General features: G+C 47.6%; 5 protein-coding genes across 5 annotated transcripts; 3 read left to right on the top strand and 2 right to left on the bottom strand.

The window, feature by feature from the left end:
- Positions 1-30: 30 nt before the first annotated feature.
- On the top strand, positions 31-1516 carry SPPG_04989 (uncharacterized protein). The gene is made up of 7 exons (XM_016753227.1): positions 31-234; positions 302-356; positions 422-523; positions 590-717; positions 780-873; positions 928-1181; positions 1257-1516. The coding sequence occupies exons 1-7, from the start codon at positions 130-132 to the stop codon at positions 1437-1439; spliced, it is 921 nt and encodes a 306-aa protein (XP_016607641.1). The 5' UTR covers positions 31-129; the 3' UTR covers positions 1440-1516.
- Positions 1517-1618: 102 nt separating this feature from the next.
- Positions 1619-3972, top strand: SPPG_04988 (uncharacterized protein). Its single transcript, XM_016753226.1, has 11 exons — positions 1619-1820; positions 1880-1931; positions 2000-2246; positions 2303-2381; positions 2447-2742; positions 2871-2953; positions 3016-3097; positions 3165-3304; positions 3363-3453; positions 3518-3544; positions 3611-3972. Exons 1-11 carry the CDS (start codon positions 1679-1681, stop codon positions 3782-3784), a joined length of 1413 nt encoding a protein of 470 aa, XP_016607640.1. The 5' UTR covers positions 1619-1678; the 3' UTR covers positions 3785-3972.
- Positions 3973-3978: 6 nt separating this feature from the next.
- SPPG_04987 (uncharacterized protein) lies at positions 3979-5627 on the bottom strand (the record flags this gene model as incomplete). Its single annotated transcript, XM_016753225.1, has 5 exons — positions 3979-4647; positions 4719-4911; positions 4977-5261; positions 5320-5381; positions 5442-5627. The coding sequence occupies 5 exons, from the start codon at positions 5625-5627 to the stop codon at positions 3982-3984; spliced, it is 1392 nt and encodes a 463-aa protein (XP_016607639.1). The 3' UTR covers positions 3979-3981.
- A 146-nt stretch (positions 5628-5773) lies between these two features.
- Positions 5774-9247, top strand: SPPG_09237 (uncharacterized protein). Its single transcript, XM_016757394.1, has 14 exons — positions 5774-5883; positions 5958-6192; positions 6251-6441; positions 6514-6716; positions 6786-6935; positions 6989-7223; positions 7278-7340; positions 7402-7478; positions 7556-7683; positions 7760-8161; positions 8240-8322; positions 8384-8746; positions 8826-9098; positions 9160-9247. Exons 2-14 carry the CDS (start codon positions 6162-6164, stop codon positions 9232-9234), a joined length of 2274 nt encoding a protein of 757 aa, XP_016607638.1. The 5' UTR covers positions 5774-5883; positions 5958-6161; the 3' UTR covers positions 9235-9247.
- Positions 9215-13126, bottom strand: SPPG_04984 (uncharacterized protein). The gene is made up of 13 exons (XM_016753224.1): positions 12783-13126; positions 12511-12716; positions 11611-12449; positions 11387-11539; positions 11271-11312; positions 11018-11209; positions 10813-10955; positions 10479-10756; positions 10318-10418; positions 10155-10250; positions 9859-10092; positions 9573-9793; positions 9215-9495 (listed from the first exon to the last, which is right to left on the bottom strand). The coding sequence occupies exons 1-13, from the start codon at positions 13116-13118 to the stop codon at positions 9298-9300; spliced, it is 3039 nt and encodes a 1012-aa protein (XP_016607637.1). The 5' UTR covers positions 13119-13126; the 3' UTR covers positions 9215-9297.
- Positions 13127-13196: the final 70 nt, after the last annotated feature.

The raw sequence follows: 13196 nt of genomic DNA, 5'->3' as shown, positions 1-13196 counted from the left end.
AACCGACCAATGTACTGCTTGTAGTTCCAGAAGGTGCGAGATCACACATTTGAACCCTTTCAACAGCTCAACGGTCCGGCCCATAACAGCTATCCCGAGCCACCTCTTCACCCCGATAAACTAAACATTATGCCAAATCGGCCAACCCAGTCAGAGCTTCTTCAGTGGGCCGTAACACACACCACTGACGAGTCATCGGCCATTCCTGAGCGACCGGTTACAAGAGAACCTATTGTGCGTCGAACATATATATCGTCAAAACCTTCCGTCTATTTGCTTAACGAGCCGTTTCCTAATTCAGGATCCGAAGTGGATTGATGTAATATTGGGAAAAGACGATGCGGTGAAGATGAAGGGTAAAGCTGTTTATGGTCGTTGGTCAATCCCACGTCGCCTTTTCCTGACTCGCAAGTGATTCTAGAATGTGTGGAGACCATACGGGGTACTGAAAAGAGCCTTGACGATAAATTGGCTGCTTTTGATGAATTGGAAATGCTCGTCGAATCACTGGACAATGCGAATGGTTCGTGACTTGTCGAAGCTGTGAACAATAGCAAAGCGTACAATGGGCTCATCGCGTTATCACCAGATCTGCGACCACTAAGTTTATGGACTCCCATAATTGATCAACTATCAAGTCAAGAGCCCAAGATGCGAATGTACGCAGCATGGGTGCTTGGAACCGCAGTGCAGAATAATCCCAGATCGCAAACAGATGTGAGTACCCGTTGGGATTCTGTGCTGGGTTGTGGGTGCATGTGCTCACGGTGATATGACAGTTTCTGGATTCTGGTGGTCTTGGGCCAATTTTACGAGTCCTTGCATCTGATCCTGATGAGGAGGTTCGCGCAAAGGCACTGTACTGTGTCTCTGGTATGTATGTGGTACGACATCAAAGTCAGTACTTTGCTAATTCTGAGCTTAAAGGCGCTATACGACACAACCGTGCCCTCTTTGATGCCTTCGTTGATGGCAATGGCTTTAGAACACTTGCGTCAGTGGCTGGCGATGCCAATCCCGCACTACTAAAGAGGGTAGTCTTCTTATGGCGGTCGCTGATCGAACAAGAGGAACCAGAGGTAGCATCCCGCGCTGTCCAAGCGGCACAGGAAAACGGGGTCCCTGCCATGGCTTTGGATCAGACGGCGGGTGAGACAGAAGATGCAGACTTGGTGGAGAAGGTATAGCGTCCAGTCTCTCGATTTTGGCGAACGGGGGTGGCCTTTTACAGGATACTTACTTGCGTGTCTCCTCAGTGCTTGGAATTGCTTTTCACTCTTGTCACCAAGTACCGCAGCACACTACTCATCGATCTGTTGGTCCGAATAAGAGACGAAATCATACCTATTGTTCGAGAGCGGTTTGGGCCTCAAAGCCACTCGGGCATGGTATCATTAGACCTGATCAAACAGCTGGAAGAAGCATTAGAGGCCATTTAACTTGCTGCCTTGTGATGGGCATATGTATATTTAATCCTTTTGTTGATAATCTCACTTTTGCGTATCTGCACATGACATCTTTGGGCCTTAATTGTACGTTTTAAGGTTGATGATCGGCTCCGATGTGGCTCAGGATAAAGGGGTAAAGGCGCGTTTAGCCGGATTTTGATGATAGGGCAGATCCAAGTAATAAGTAGGACGGCGGTGATTTGCAAACATTTACCTCCCATCCAGTCACTATGGTTAAGCAGGATGACCAGATTCCTTATGCGCGAATCAATACGGCAAAGCTTGAGGGTCTTTCTCCAGCACCTTTATCTGCCTCCAAGATTCCTGGGCACATGTTGAGGGTTGGCATCCGAGCGGGTTTGCTGGGATTCAGTGAGTTCCAGGTGCAGTTGGGCCAGCTGGGAACGGCATGCTTATGCTTTAACCGATAGGCATTCGTGCTGGCATTGGGTTTCTACTAAGGCTTGTGAGAGTTGCGAAGGGGTAAGATTGGCGGACGACCTTCCCGCCCTCGTTTTCTGAGAAAACTCAACAATCGATTTGCGCCCCAGAAAAGCCACCCTGGTGGACAGCATAAGACGTACGCTGACTTCCAAAGAGCTCCGTCTATTTGCGTACTTCTTTGCATCCTTTGGTGCCGTATGGAAGGGTGTGAACGATACTCTTCGATTGTTGAGGGGAGTGGACGACAAGTTGAATGGATTTGTTGCGGGAGCTTGTGCGGGCGTCAGTTTGGCATTCGAGGAGAAAGGACGGAGAGTGGCCATCGCACAGCAGTTTCTGGTCCGAGGTCTTCAAGTGGGTAGATGCAGCCGGTTAGTCGATGGCTCTGGACACTAATGATCGTGGGCTAGTGTGTTTTCAGCGGATTGAAGGCACGGAATCTCTTTCATCTTCCTAACGGCGACAGTTTAATATTTGCTCTTGCTTCTGGTATGTACAAAGTTACGTGGAATCTTTTTCAATATATGGAAGAGTTAGATAACACAGTCATTCAGCCCAAATCATGTACGCCTATTCGCTCCACCCTAGTACGATCCCCAAATCATTTTACAAGTTCATCTTAACCACTGGACCTATACCGGAGCGTGTTCTCCAATATGTTCGGATGAATAACGCAGGCGATGCTCTTGATGTGGGCGACGTGGTCCAAACCATCCAGAAGCATCACGCTACTGTGCAGGCCGTTGATGAGGTTATGCGGATGGGAGCGCTTCCGAAAGCGATTCCATGCACAGTATTGCATCCTTGGACGCAAGCCTGTAACTTAAACAGTGCATGGGTATTCAAAAAGGTATGTGCAGAGGAATGCCGAAAAACGGTCACTGTATTGAATGTCAGATCCAGCGGCTGGTGAGCTTGATTCTCCATGTCATTGCATGTTAACTTACTTGATCTTTGGTGGCATCATTGCTGTCGCAGGTTTTTAAGAAAATCCTTCCCGTATACCTGACCTTGACCTTTGTACCGATGGCATTGCTCAAATTGAAAGAGTTTATCCGACAGTGAGTACTCCCTGCTTCTGCCTTATCCTCTTGTTGTAGTTTTCTTATTGCTGTCGCATCAGACCAGTACCTCTAGGTCGTCGTGCCCTCTCCAATGCTCTGCGTAGCTCGATATTCTTGTCCGTTTTTGTATCCTCCTACCAGGTGCGGAATGGTACAGCTTGCTCATCAGTCGCAGCTTAACTAAATATCCTGTTTTTTTAACCTGAAGTGGCTTATCTGCGGACAAAGAAACCTGATCAAGCTCAATTTCCTGTCGGGAGACCACAAACTGGCATACTGGATTATAGGTGCACTGGCATCTTTGTCTATTTTCATTGAAGATGGGAAGCGGAGGGCAGAATTGGCTATGTACATTGAATGACATCTGTTTCTGTGATTTCTCCCGCTAATGTGTTGGTATTCGTAGGTACGTCCTCCCCCGCGGAGTGGACTCGTTGTATCGTGTTCTAAGACATCGAGATTTGGTGCCAAAGATCAAATATTTCGAAATATTTATGGTGAGGTCGCAGTCGTTTGCCTTCCTCATGCTGCTTGCTTAAACCCATCCCTTCTTGCGCAAAGTTTTCCATGGGAATGGGAATGATTATCGTAAGTGTGCACGGCTTTGTGCTTTGCTATGCTCCATGTCAACAGAAGCTAACTGTCTGGCTGAAGTCGTTCCTCCAAACGGAACCCCAAGCGATGGGTGGTATGTTATATCGCTTGCTTAGGCGAGTGAATCTGGCCGTTGAGGACAAAGACAGAGGACAATTACCTGAAGTGAAAAAAGAGTACGTTGAAGTGAAGAAAGAGACGGTAGAGCGGCGACTACCGACAGATAAACGTTGAGATCCTTAGAGAAATACAGCATCTGAACAGGGGTCAGATTGTGAACCATGTGAATGATCTTGGCCGTATACGTCTTGGTAGCTTTCAGCGCCATAATCCCATGTTCGGGATTCACTTGTTGATGACATACTGCGCGTCAAAGCAAGATAAAGTACAAACGAAATATACCACAAGGTTCTATATTCCACCTATTCCTCTCATAGATCACTTCGCTTGACATCTCCCTGGAAGTCCTCCAAACTGACGTCGCCCATATACAGAGGATCGTGGCTCTGAAAATCCCGACTGCGTGCACCCACTAATGCTCCTTCGTCACTTCCACTCTCGTACTCGCTATCATCCTCGCTTTCCTCTCTTATATCATTTACCCCGACAGCTGTTTTCAATGGGCTCAATGGCGAATCCATGCGCCCCTTTCCGGGAGACTTGCCCCCACTGGCCGTCCTCGGCGATCCCAACTCTACGTCGATCATGCTGATACGGTCTTCGAATGCGTCATCGAATTGTCCCAATATCCTGTTTCTCTTCTTTGCCTTTCGTCTTCTTCGTTGTGCACGCACGTCCCCAGGGGCAGAAGTGATGTCATAGAGGATATGCATGGGACTCAATGCATCTAGCATCGATGGTAGGACCCGAGTGCGACTTCCCGGCGTCCCTTGGGTGAACTCAGAATATGGGAATGCTTTCATGTGCAGCAGGGCCGCAATGACCATTTCAGTGCAGATGAGGAACGATTGGATCAGATCGGTAGCGTTTTCTGAACTGTAGGTTGTGCTAGATTTGATGACGTGCATGGCTACAAGGGCGTCGAGAAGAAGAGATTGCCAGAATGTGAAGAAGACAATAAACTTGACTGCTATAACCTGCCAATGATTGTTTCATTCATCAGTCTGGAAGCTTAAACGTAATACTACTAGTGCTTGGCGGCATTTACCTTCCATAAGGGTTTGTACTCTTTAATATCATGATGAACGACAATATAGAACGTGAAGAGGCCGTACATTGCCAACGTGCTGCTGATAAGGTTGATGTAGGTGATCCAAAATTGGCCATGACTGGGCGAACTGGAGGTGGGGCAAAGAAGATTGAATGCACTGAGGATCATTGCGAGCGTTGTGGTAGCTGGCCTGTCATTTGTGCTGTAAGCTTCTCAAGTTCGGAAGTAATCACTCGCCTGCGGATACAATCCTACCTAACGACGACGTACTGCAACACCAGAAACTTGGTGTTCAACAGAAAGGCATATCCACTTGGGTTGTACCACAAGCAACACAATGGTGCCGGATATCTCATTTTCGGTTTGCCTTGCATTCTCTCATGTTGCGCTTCGAGCGTTGGGCCCAGGTAGTTTGTCAGAAGAATATAAAACGAATAAAGGACGAACGCTTCATAACAGTCGCGAACAATGTCAATGTAGACTGTATATTGAATTAGACGGAAGGACAGAGTTGAGCAAAATGCGTACACGGGAACCATTCTGGATTACAAGGCTATTAGCTATGCGTTGGGAAACAAGTGTGCCACGAGCCACATACAGAAGTATTCTGACGATTTGGCGCTGATGGACGGGATTGTGGTAGTGCTGAAAGTGCCGGAACTGACAAGAAGGGTTAATAAGAAAGTTTACCGATATCTGAGCAAAGTGAGGAAAACTAACACATAGCCAAAAACTGGCAGCAGAAGCCAAAATTGCCAGTCCAATCGTCACACACCACGCAATCATGACAGCCGTATATTCATCACTGTTTGGGTCAAAGGTCGGTCCTTTGAGAGCCGCACATTCATCTTCTTCCGATACCGTTTCATTAGATGATCGGACAAGGAGATGGAGGAGAGTTGACATGGTTGGAGTAGGCAGCTACATGCACTGTTCGCTGGAGGCTTCACTCCGGGGTTAGATAATCGTGGCTTAGAGGCGCGTTTGCAACCTTGTAGTTTCTTCCTGCAGCAGATCGATATCCAGAAAACAATGTTGAGGTAGCTCCTTTGAATGAAAGGCGTGCTGAAGAATGCAAGGTTTTCTTTATTAACCTCAATTTTTACCTTCTAGTTGGAGTGATTGGCCCGGAAGACAGCCGGTGGCTTTCGACATCGACCAGGTTTTATCCCTTGATCGTAAATAGTTTTACATTTCGAGATCTACCTAAACTCACATATATGCCCTACATTCTAGTCTGTTCAAGATCTTAAGCAGGCCTCCTTTCATCTTCATGACGATCACGATGATGTTCCTGACATTGAATCATCCTACGCTCCCCATACATCAAATTTCTTTTCGGCAGCAAGACATCATGCTCGAACTTCCTCTGCTTTTACATCAAAGCCCTCACTCACACCTTCAAATGCCGCCGAAGCTCTTCAGTTTTCAAATTTGGTTATGGAGAATGAGGATGATGTTATGATCGAAGGTAAATCAGACCATATGCCAGCCTGATTGCCGCATTGTTCAATTCCATTGTCTTTCAGCAAGAGCTCTTTTAACGCAGTGGGTGTCAAATCCGGCACCACCCGAGCCTTCCGACGACGCCTCTAATCGCATAAAGCTGAATCTAAACTTGGGTGCCTTTATGTCTTTGGAAGAAAAACTATGTGGAGCGAGTGATCGGAAGGCTGTCAGGGAGGTGGTTGAGGAGGTTGTGGGATACGGAGATATCAGGGTAGGCGCCTGTTTATGCGGAAGGGGTTACCGTATGTTGAAAATAACATTCTGTCAACCTTGATGCATAAAGGGAAGCGCTCTATACTCACGCACCCACCAAGGTTCCATCAGCCCGTATTCACGCCATTCAGAAACTCAAACTCGTCATGCTCTCGCGCGCGAGCGCCGGGAACAACATCATAAACATCGCATACAAGCCCTTGAGCGCCAAATAGAGAGCAAACAGCAAAAATTGCTATCTTCCTTGCGACAGAAACATGTTGAGAGAGCCAGGTGAGCGTCCGACAAATGTCTGTAAATTAGATAGAATAAAGTATCTTATTAGTATCTGGGTCACCCAAGACCAAAACATTCCAAGATTGATCAATGGAAAATGGACATTGCCCTTCGAGCGGCACGAGCGGCGCTCGACGAAGATATGGGGAGGAAGCGTTCTGATAAGCCATATGGACCGCGAAATGAGGATTTTGAGCGAGCACGCGAGCTGGTGGTGTGAGTCTATACTGAATTGTTATTTGGCAAACTGTCCATTTAATTTTAACTAGTGACGAAGAGTATGCGAAAATGCGCACCACGGCTGACGTACCGACGATCTCCGATGTTGAAACAGGAAAGGTGAAAGTTGAAAAGACGGACTTGAATGACAGTGAAGCTCAGCTCAAGACAGAGTCTCAAAAAGAAGACGAAAAACGGCGGAATGAGATAATCGAGCGAAAACTGGCTCAATCCCGCGCCAGAGCTGACGAGCTATTTTCTGTTCGTCGGTTGAAAGCCCTCAAAGTGCGAGAAATTTGAGCTCTGGACTGTGATTAGGTTTGCTGACTTTATTGGTAGGTGCATTTCTCAAGCTGGTGTGCTCTTGTCACCACATATCGAAAACAAGTGCAGCAGTTTCAGGTCAGTACCAGTCCATAGCTTTCAGATTCTGGATGGCACTTTGCTGAATACACATCTATAGGTCATTACCACTTGGCGACATTTGAATCGGTCGTTCGCGACCTGGCGGAAACTGAAGCAGTCTTGTATAGCCAAACGGTATGCTATCTTTTATGAGCGTCTCGTGGTATGCAGCAAGCAGTATGATTGCACGTAGTGACAACATTTTTGATTAGAGAAGCCCAGGCGCTTCAAGAAGCCCTCCAAAAATCCCATGAAAACCAGTTGAAGGCCGTCCGCTTTCAGAGATCGACAATACTTTCAAAAGTAGTGCTCGCATGGCTGGGATGGACGAGACTTCAACGTACGTTACTGCTTATGTGAACTACCCATGCAAAAACGAGATTAACTCTGCCCATTTCCTTCTCCTTTTGTGACAGGTGAAGCTAAACGCCTCCGTCGCCAACACGAAGAGCGGGCCAAGCGCATGAAAGAGGCCTTGGAGCGCCTGGAACGACGACAGAGAGTTGAGGCAGAGATTGAGGAGAGAAGAGTGGGCAAGGTTTTGGAGAGATTGGATGCAAGTACGAGTGGGGAGAGCTTGTCCAATGATGACAGCAAAGACATGAATGCCATTATAGATGGGGAGGATGTGAACAAGGGTCCAGCGACAAATGTAGAAGAACCCAAGGCTCCAACTCCGGCACCAACAGAAGAGAATAAAGTTGCTTGCGCATCAACGCTCAACGATTCGCCAAAACAGTCGACAATCCGCCGCAAGGCACCATCGCCCCAGAAACCCAGGCGTATTCGAACTGCACAAGACCAAAAGTGGATTGCAGGTAAGGCAGGCTTTAGTATGGATGTTCATTTCCATATTTAAATAGCCCCGTTTCACATTGCGTCATGCCAACCCTCAGAAATGGAAAAGAGAGATGCAGAACGTAGAGACCGTCGCCAACAGCTTGAACAGCGTCGCAAAGAGCGTCAGGAAGCGCTGGAGGTCCGTGTAACCAATCAGTGAATTCATTGCCCGCCAAAGTCTCATTCCGTCCATCTAATAGGCCAAGAAGGCAGCAGAAGCAGAGGCAAAAGCTCTCCAAGAAGCAGAAGAGCGTCGTATTCTCATCGAGTCCCGTAAAGCAGCCGAGAAAGCCTTAGCGGAGCAGCTTGCCGAGCAACGGCGTGTAAATGCTCTTGCGTGCACGTTTAGCAGGAAACGCCTGTTGAGGAAGGGGTTGAAATGTTTGAAGACTTTTGTGGGTGCGGTTCGGAGGAACGAGGAAGCATCTCTTGGATTTTGGGTTCGCTGTTTGTTCAAAGGGTGGATACAAAGGTTCAGAGAACGATGGGAAGAGAGGGAGATTATGGCATCAAAACTGTGGGATCAGAGAGCTGTAAAATCAGGATGGGATCGATGGAAAGAGGTGAGACCTGAGGGTTAAGAATTCCATATATTTTGCAATCCCTTACGAATCCGCTTCACTTGGTCCCAATGTACGGAAGGCATATCAAACGCACAAATGCCACACTTCAGATGCCTGCAAACACCATAAGCACCATGTCATCCTCAGCACGTTTCAGACCTGGCGACGTAAAGCTTTGACCACCAGCCAAACCCGCGAAGCACACGAACGTGCTCTCAATGCGAAAGCTGATCAGCTAATGAAGCGAATCCTACCAAGGCGATGTCTACGATTGTGGAAAGAGTTTGTAGCGGAGCAGAAAGAACAGCGCTGGAGGGAGTTTCGGAAGCAGGTCTTGAGGGAGCGTGTCAAGGTAAATACTGACAACAGTTTCTCAACTGTGCAAGCTGCTAACGCTTTTTTGTCATATTTAGGAAATTCTACATCATTCTCGATTCGAGGCAAAGTTGGAAATGGAAACGATTGCTGGTCAAGAAGTAGATGAATAGAACCAATGCACCAATTACAGTATTTTACAATATTTTTTAAGTCTTAAGCTTAATGCCCCAAGATCATCCATCCCACCTCCATACACTATCCCATTCCTGCGGTACAACGACCCGTCCATCCAGCACCTGTCGACATCTCGCCACCATTGTTTTAGATGGCTCATCTTGGGTCATTTGAACCGCCTTTCGAAAATGATTCAAAGCAGTTCCGAAATTTCTTGAGCGATAATCAGAAAGTCCTAGTTCGTAGCATATGAGTGACTGTTGAAAAACAAGGGGAGAGATATCCGAATGAGCGATGGATTGTAGTTTGCTGCACAAAATGGGTTAATACTTACGGTCATAACATTCTTATCCAACTCTATTGTGGAGGGATGTAGAACCTCGTAAATCACCAATGCCGGGGTATCAGGCTTATCACCCCATGATATAGCGTCCAGTTCACGAAGATGAAAATGCTCTTTGACGGCCTCCTTTGTCGATTCGCAGATGAGGATGGATGTTTTGGACGTGTAAGTTTTTATGATGGTGCGGAGATGAGTTGAAAGATGGAGAGGATCTATCGCAAGAAGGCAGTAGTTAGTATGTGGATATCCGAGAGCATATCGCAAAGAGTCAACTGACCGCCAACACCCACAACATCCCTTCGCTTCGGATGTCCTACCAGGCCCCACACCATATCCCCCGTCGCAATCCCAATTCCAACCTCCATTTTAACTGTGCTTTTTTCATTGCGTTCCAAGATAGAGTCTTTGATTTTTAAAGCACAGGAAACACATCTTACGGCATCTGTGGGTGAACAGTATGGTAGACCAAATAGTGAGAGGGTGGTGGGACCAGTTTGAGTTTGAAGGAGGCCTGTGAGATGTGTAATGTGGTTAGTAATAGTTGCGAGACTGGAATTGGACGCCGGCGAGTACCGTTCTCCGATGAAATGGAGGCGTAGATCGATGAGTGGTGCTCGTTCAGCAATGTAATCACGGAGGATGGTGGGAAGTTGTTGGTAATGGATGCAACTAGCAGGTTCGGTACAGATGATGAACAACCGGGAAAAATGACTTCAAACCACTATCCGCTACATACACTCTCTCAGCTCTGCAACCAGCACGCTCATCTGACTTTTCTTCCCGTGCAGCGATGCGTCGTCACCTTGGACCTCCCGCACCAGCCCCAGATGCATATATCTGGAGGAAGGAGGTTTGTGAGCTGTTAACGGCAAGGCCAGGGAAAATCCTTCTCTCTACCTTCCCAGATCTGCTGCAAGTCTCCTATCGTCCCCGACAACCTCCACATCTATGATAAGCCCGCTTTCCATCTTTACCACAGCATAATTCACATCCACGTTCGCGCCATCCTCAGTACGAAAGACATATCCCTCCGCATACGCTGGACGATTGGTTTCATACGTGGCTTTGATGTCAGATATGAGTACGTCATTTGGGGAAAGCCAGGTGTCGTAGGTGGTAAGTCTTAGGAGGGATAGATCAGGAAGTCCCAACGGCACTGCATCATTGACGGTTAACTGGAGCATACAAGTTAGCATAAAACCCTCTAGTTGCGGATTGGATAAAGTCGTACCAGTCTGCCAGCGTGGTCGAGAGCCAGGATGATGTGGGGGGTATTTTGAAAAGCGGTACTGACCAAGTCTCGCTCAGCTGTGGTGCTCTGGAGCTGGATTTGAAGGGCCTTGAATTGGAGAGACTTTTCGAGCATCCCACCAGCTGAGTTATATTCATATTAGAGAATGCATTACTTTGAAAAGAGACTGCACGAGATCACATACCTAATCCGGCAAAACTCATTCCTAGCATTTCATCCTCCCGACTAAACACCGCCGATTCGGGCAACTTGTTAATGATTTGCGTAACACCGATGACATTCCCCGAACTGTTTTTCATGGGCATACAGAGAATATTACGGGTGCGGTATCCGGTTTTGAGATCGACGGAGCGATTGAAGCGGTGATCCTTGTAAGCTGGATGAACACTCAGGCGGTTAGTTCATTGTGCAGCCCGGTCAACGACACCTTACCGTACCATTTGGGATGTTGAGCAGTGTACCGGTCATGGCGACATGCCCTACGGTCAACCAAAATTTGCAGATTAATCAGATACCTGAGGACAGGTTTTTTATGATCGTGCCATGTGCTCACCGGCAATCCCTTTGTTGATGGGTATGCGAATCTCCTCCGTTCCTTGCGCAACGGTAGTCCACAATTCTTGCTTCTCTTTGTCCACCATAAACAGGGAACATCGCTCGGCTTTGAGGAGCTCTTGAGATGTTTGCATGATAACTTTGATCAAGTCTGTGCTAACCCACAACAGAGGAATGAGTATAGGTTTTTGTGAGAAACAAAATTATGATGTCTATACGCACCCCCCAAGTCGATTTCAGAAGTCATCACTGAAGCGGTATTTAGGAAAGCCCTAATATCCGCCGTTTGCTGCGTCTGCTCCAACAATATTTGAGACCGTTTCATCAGCACTGTCCACAGGCTTGCGACAAGTTTGACTACACTTTCGTCCTCAGCTTCAAAAAAAGGTGTTGGAGTGGTCTTGTTGATAAGCTCCAATATTCCCGCGAATCGACCTTCATTGTCCAGGATTGGTGCTGAAAGGATGCAGTCTGGATTAACCGAAGCGTACGCATCTTGAATATCGTCGGTATACTGTTCCGATGTTTTTACATTGTACGCATTGCTGGGTTGTCCGAGTTTCTGGAGTGTAGGGCCATTGAAGATATTCTGGAGCGAGACGCTGTTGCCAACTTGAGCCCAATTACTAGCGCGGACCACGGTCGTTTCTGGTATTGTGTCTTCAAGGAGGTAGACTGTCGCATATCTGGCGTCGACTGTATTCAGCAGATGGTTGAGAAGATCGTTCATGGCCTTTTCTGTATCGGGCTCCATGGCGATTTCGGTGATGCTTGTGATCAGATGTTGGGATTTTTGGAGTCGGTTGGAGAGGAAGTGAATAAAGGTTCGTGTCGGTTCCGGACCAGCGCGAAGAAGTTGCTTTGCAAGGGTATCGGCATCCTGATGGGTGTGGAGGAGTTTAGTGTAGAGATTAATGTTTATGTTGTGGGGTCGGTCTGCACTGTGAAGGCGGTGGCTCGCAAAACCCCCATCTTGCGCCAAGTTCGGGGTAGGGTTGGATAATGCATGAGCGGATGGAAAGAAAGAATCGTCATCTTCCTCAGTAGCTACTCTTGACTTTCTATGAAATGTACAAGGTTTGGTCTAGAAAGGGCGACGCCACGTCTGGGGATAACACCTACCCTCGATCAATCTGCGGCAATTTCACCTCTTTTTTCAATCCGGTAAACCCAGCCAGCTGCCTCGCGGTGTCCAGCACCGATGTCTTTGCGGTCGTACTCTCAGCTGCTACAGCGGCAAGTGATGCTCCTTTGGCGGGCATCCTTTTGGACTTGTGTACAGCAGTTGCGTATTTGCTGGAGACATTTTCTGGGTAAACAGTTGGGCTCTATTATATCCACACAATCGTGAGAATTGTCGTTTTGTGGAGAAGGATGACAGCGTTAAAACTTACACTCCCGTCCACCATCCGCAAGTTCAACCAAGTACAGAGACCTTCAACCTGCTTTCCACCACATCTTGCCACCAATCCCTTCAATAGCATGTTCCGCTGTGCTTCCGACATGGCATCGAACGCTGCCCATGTTTGTTGGATTGTTTCGTGCGTTGGCTGGATTTGCTGGCTTGTGGGATGGGACAGACTAAGCGTTAGACGGGGTGGTCTAAGATTTGGAGGTGTGCGAGGAGTCACAACGGGGCGGGCCGATGGGGAGGTAGTGTGAGGAGCGATGCGTGCATCGTTGAACAGACTAATATGGTGGTTAAAAGGCGATGGATCTCGTGCTGCCATATCTGTTTTAGCACTACAAGCTGCTTGGTATAATTCTGATAGAGCAACGATCCGTCGCTTACGTAACGCGCCCCCGTC

This window comes from Spizellomyces punctatus (genome assembly GCF_000182565.1).
Source record: "Spizellomyces punctatus DAOM BR117 chromosome Unknown supercont1.8, whole genome shotgun sequence".
Classification (NCBI taxonomy): Eukaryota; Fungi; Chytridiomycota; class Chytridiomycetes; order Spizellomycetales; family Spizellomycetaceae; genus Spizellomyces; species Spizellomyces punctatus.
The sequence above is the reverse complement of the archived record's forward strand: the minus strand, read 5'-3'. Positions and strand labels throughout refer to the sequence as shown.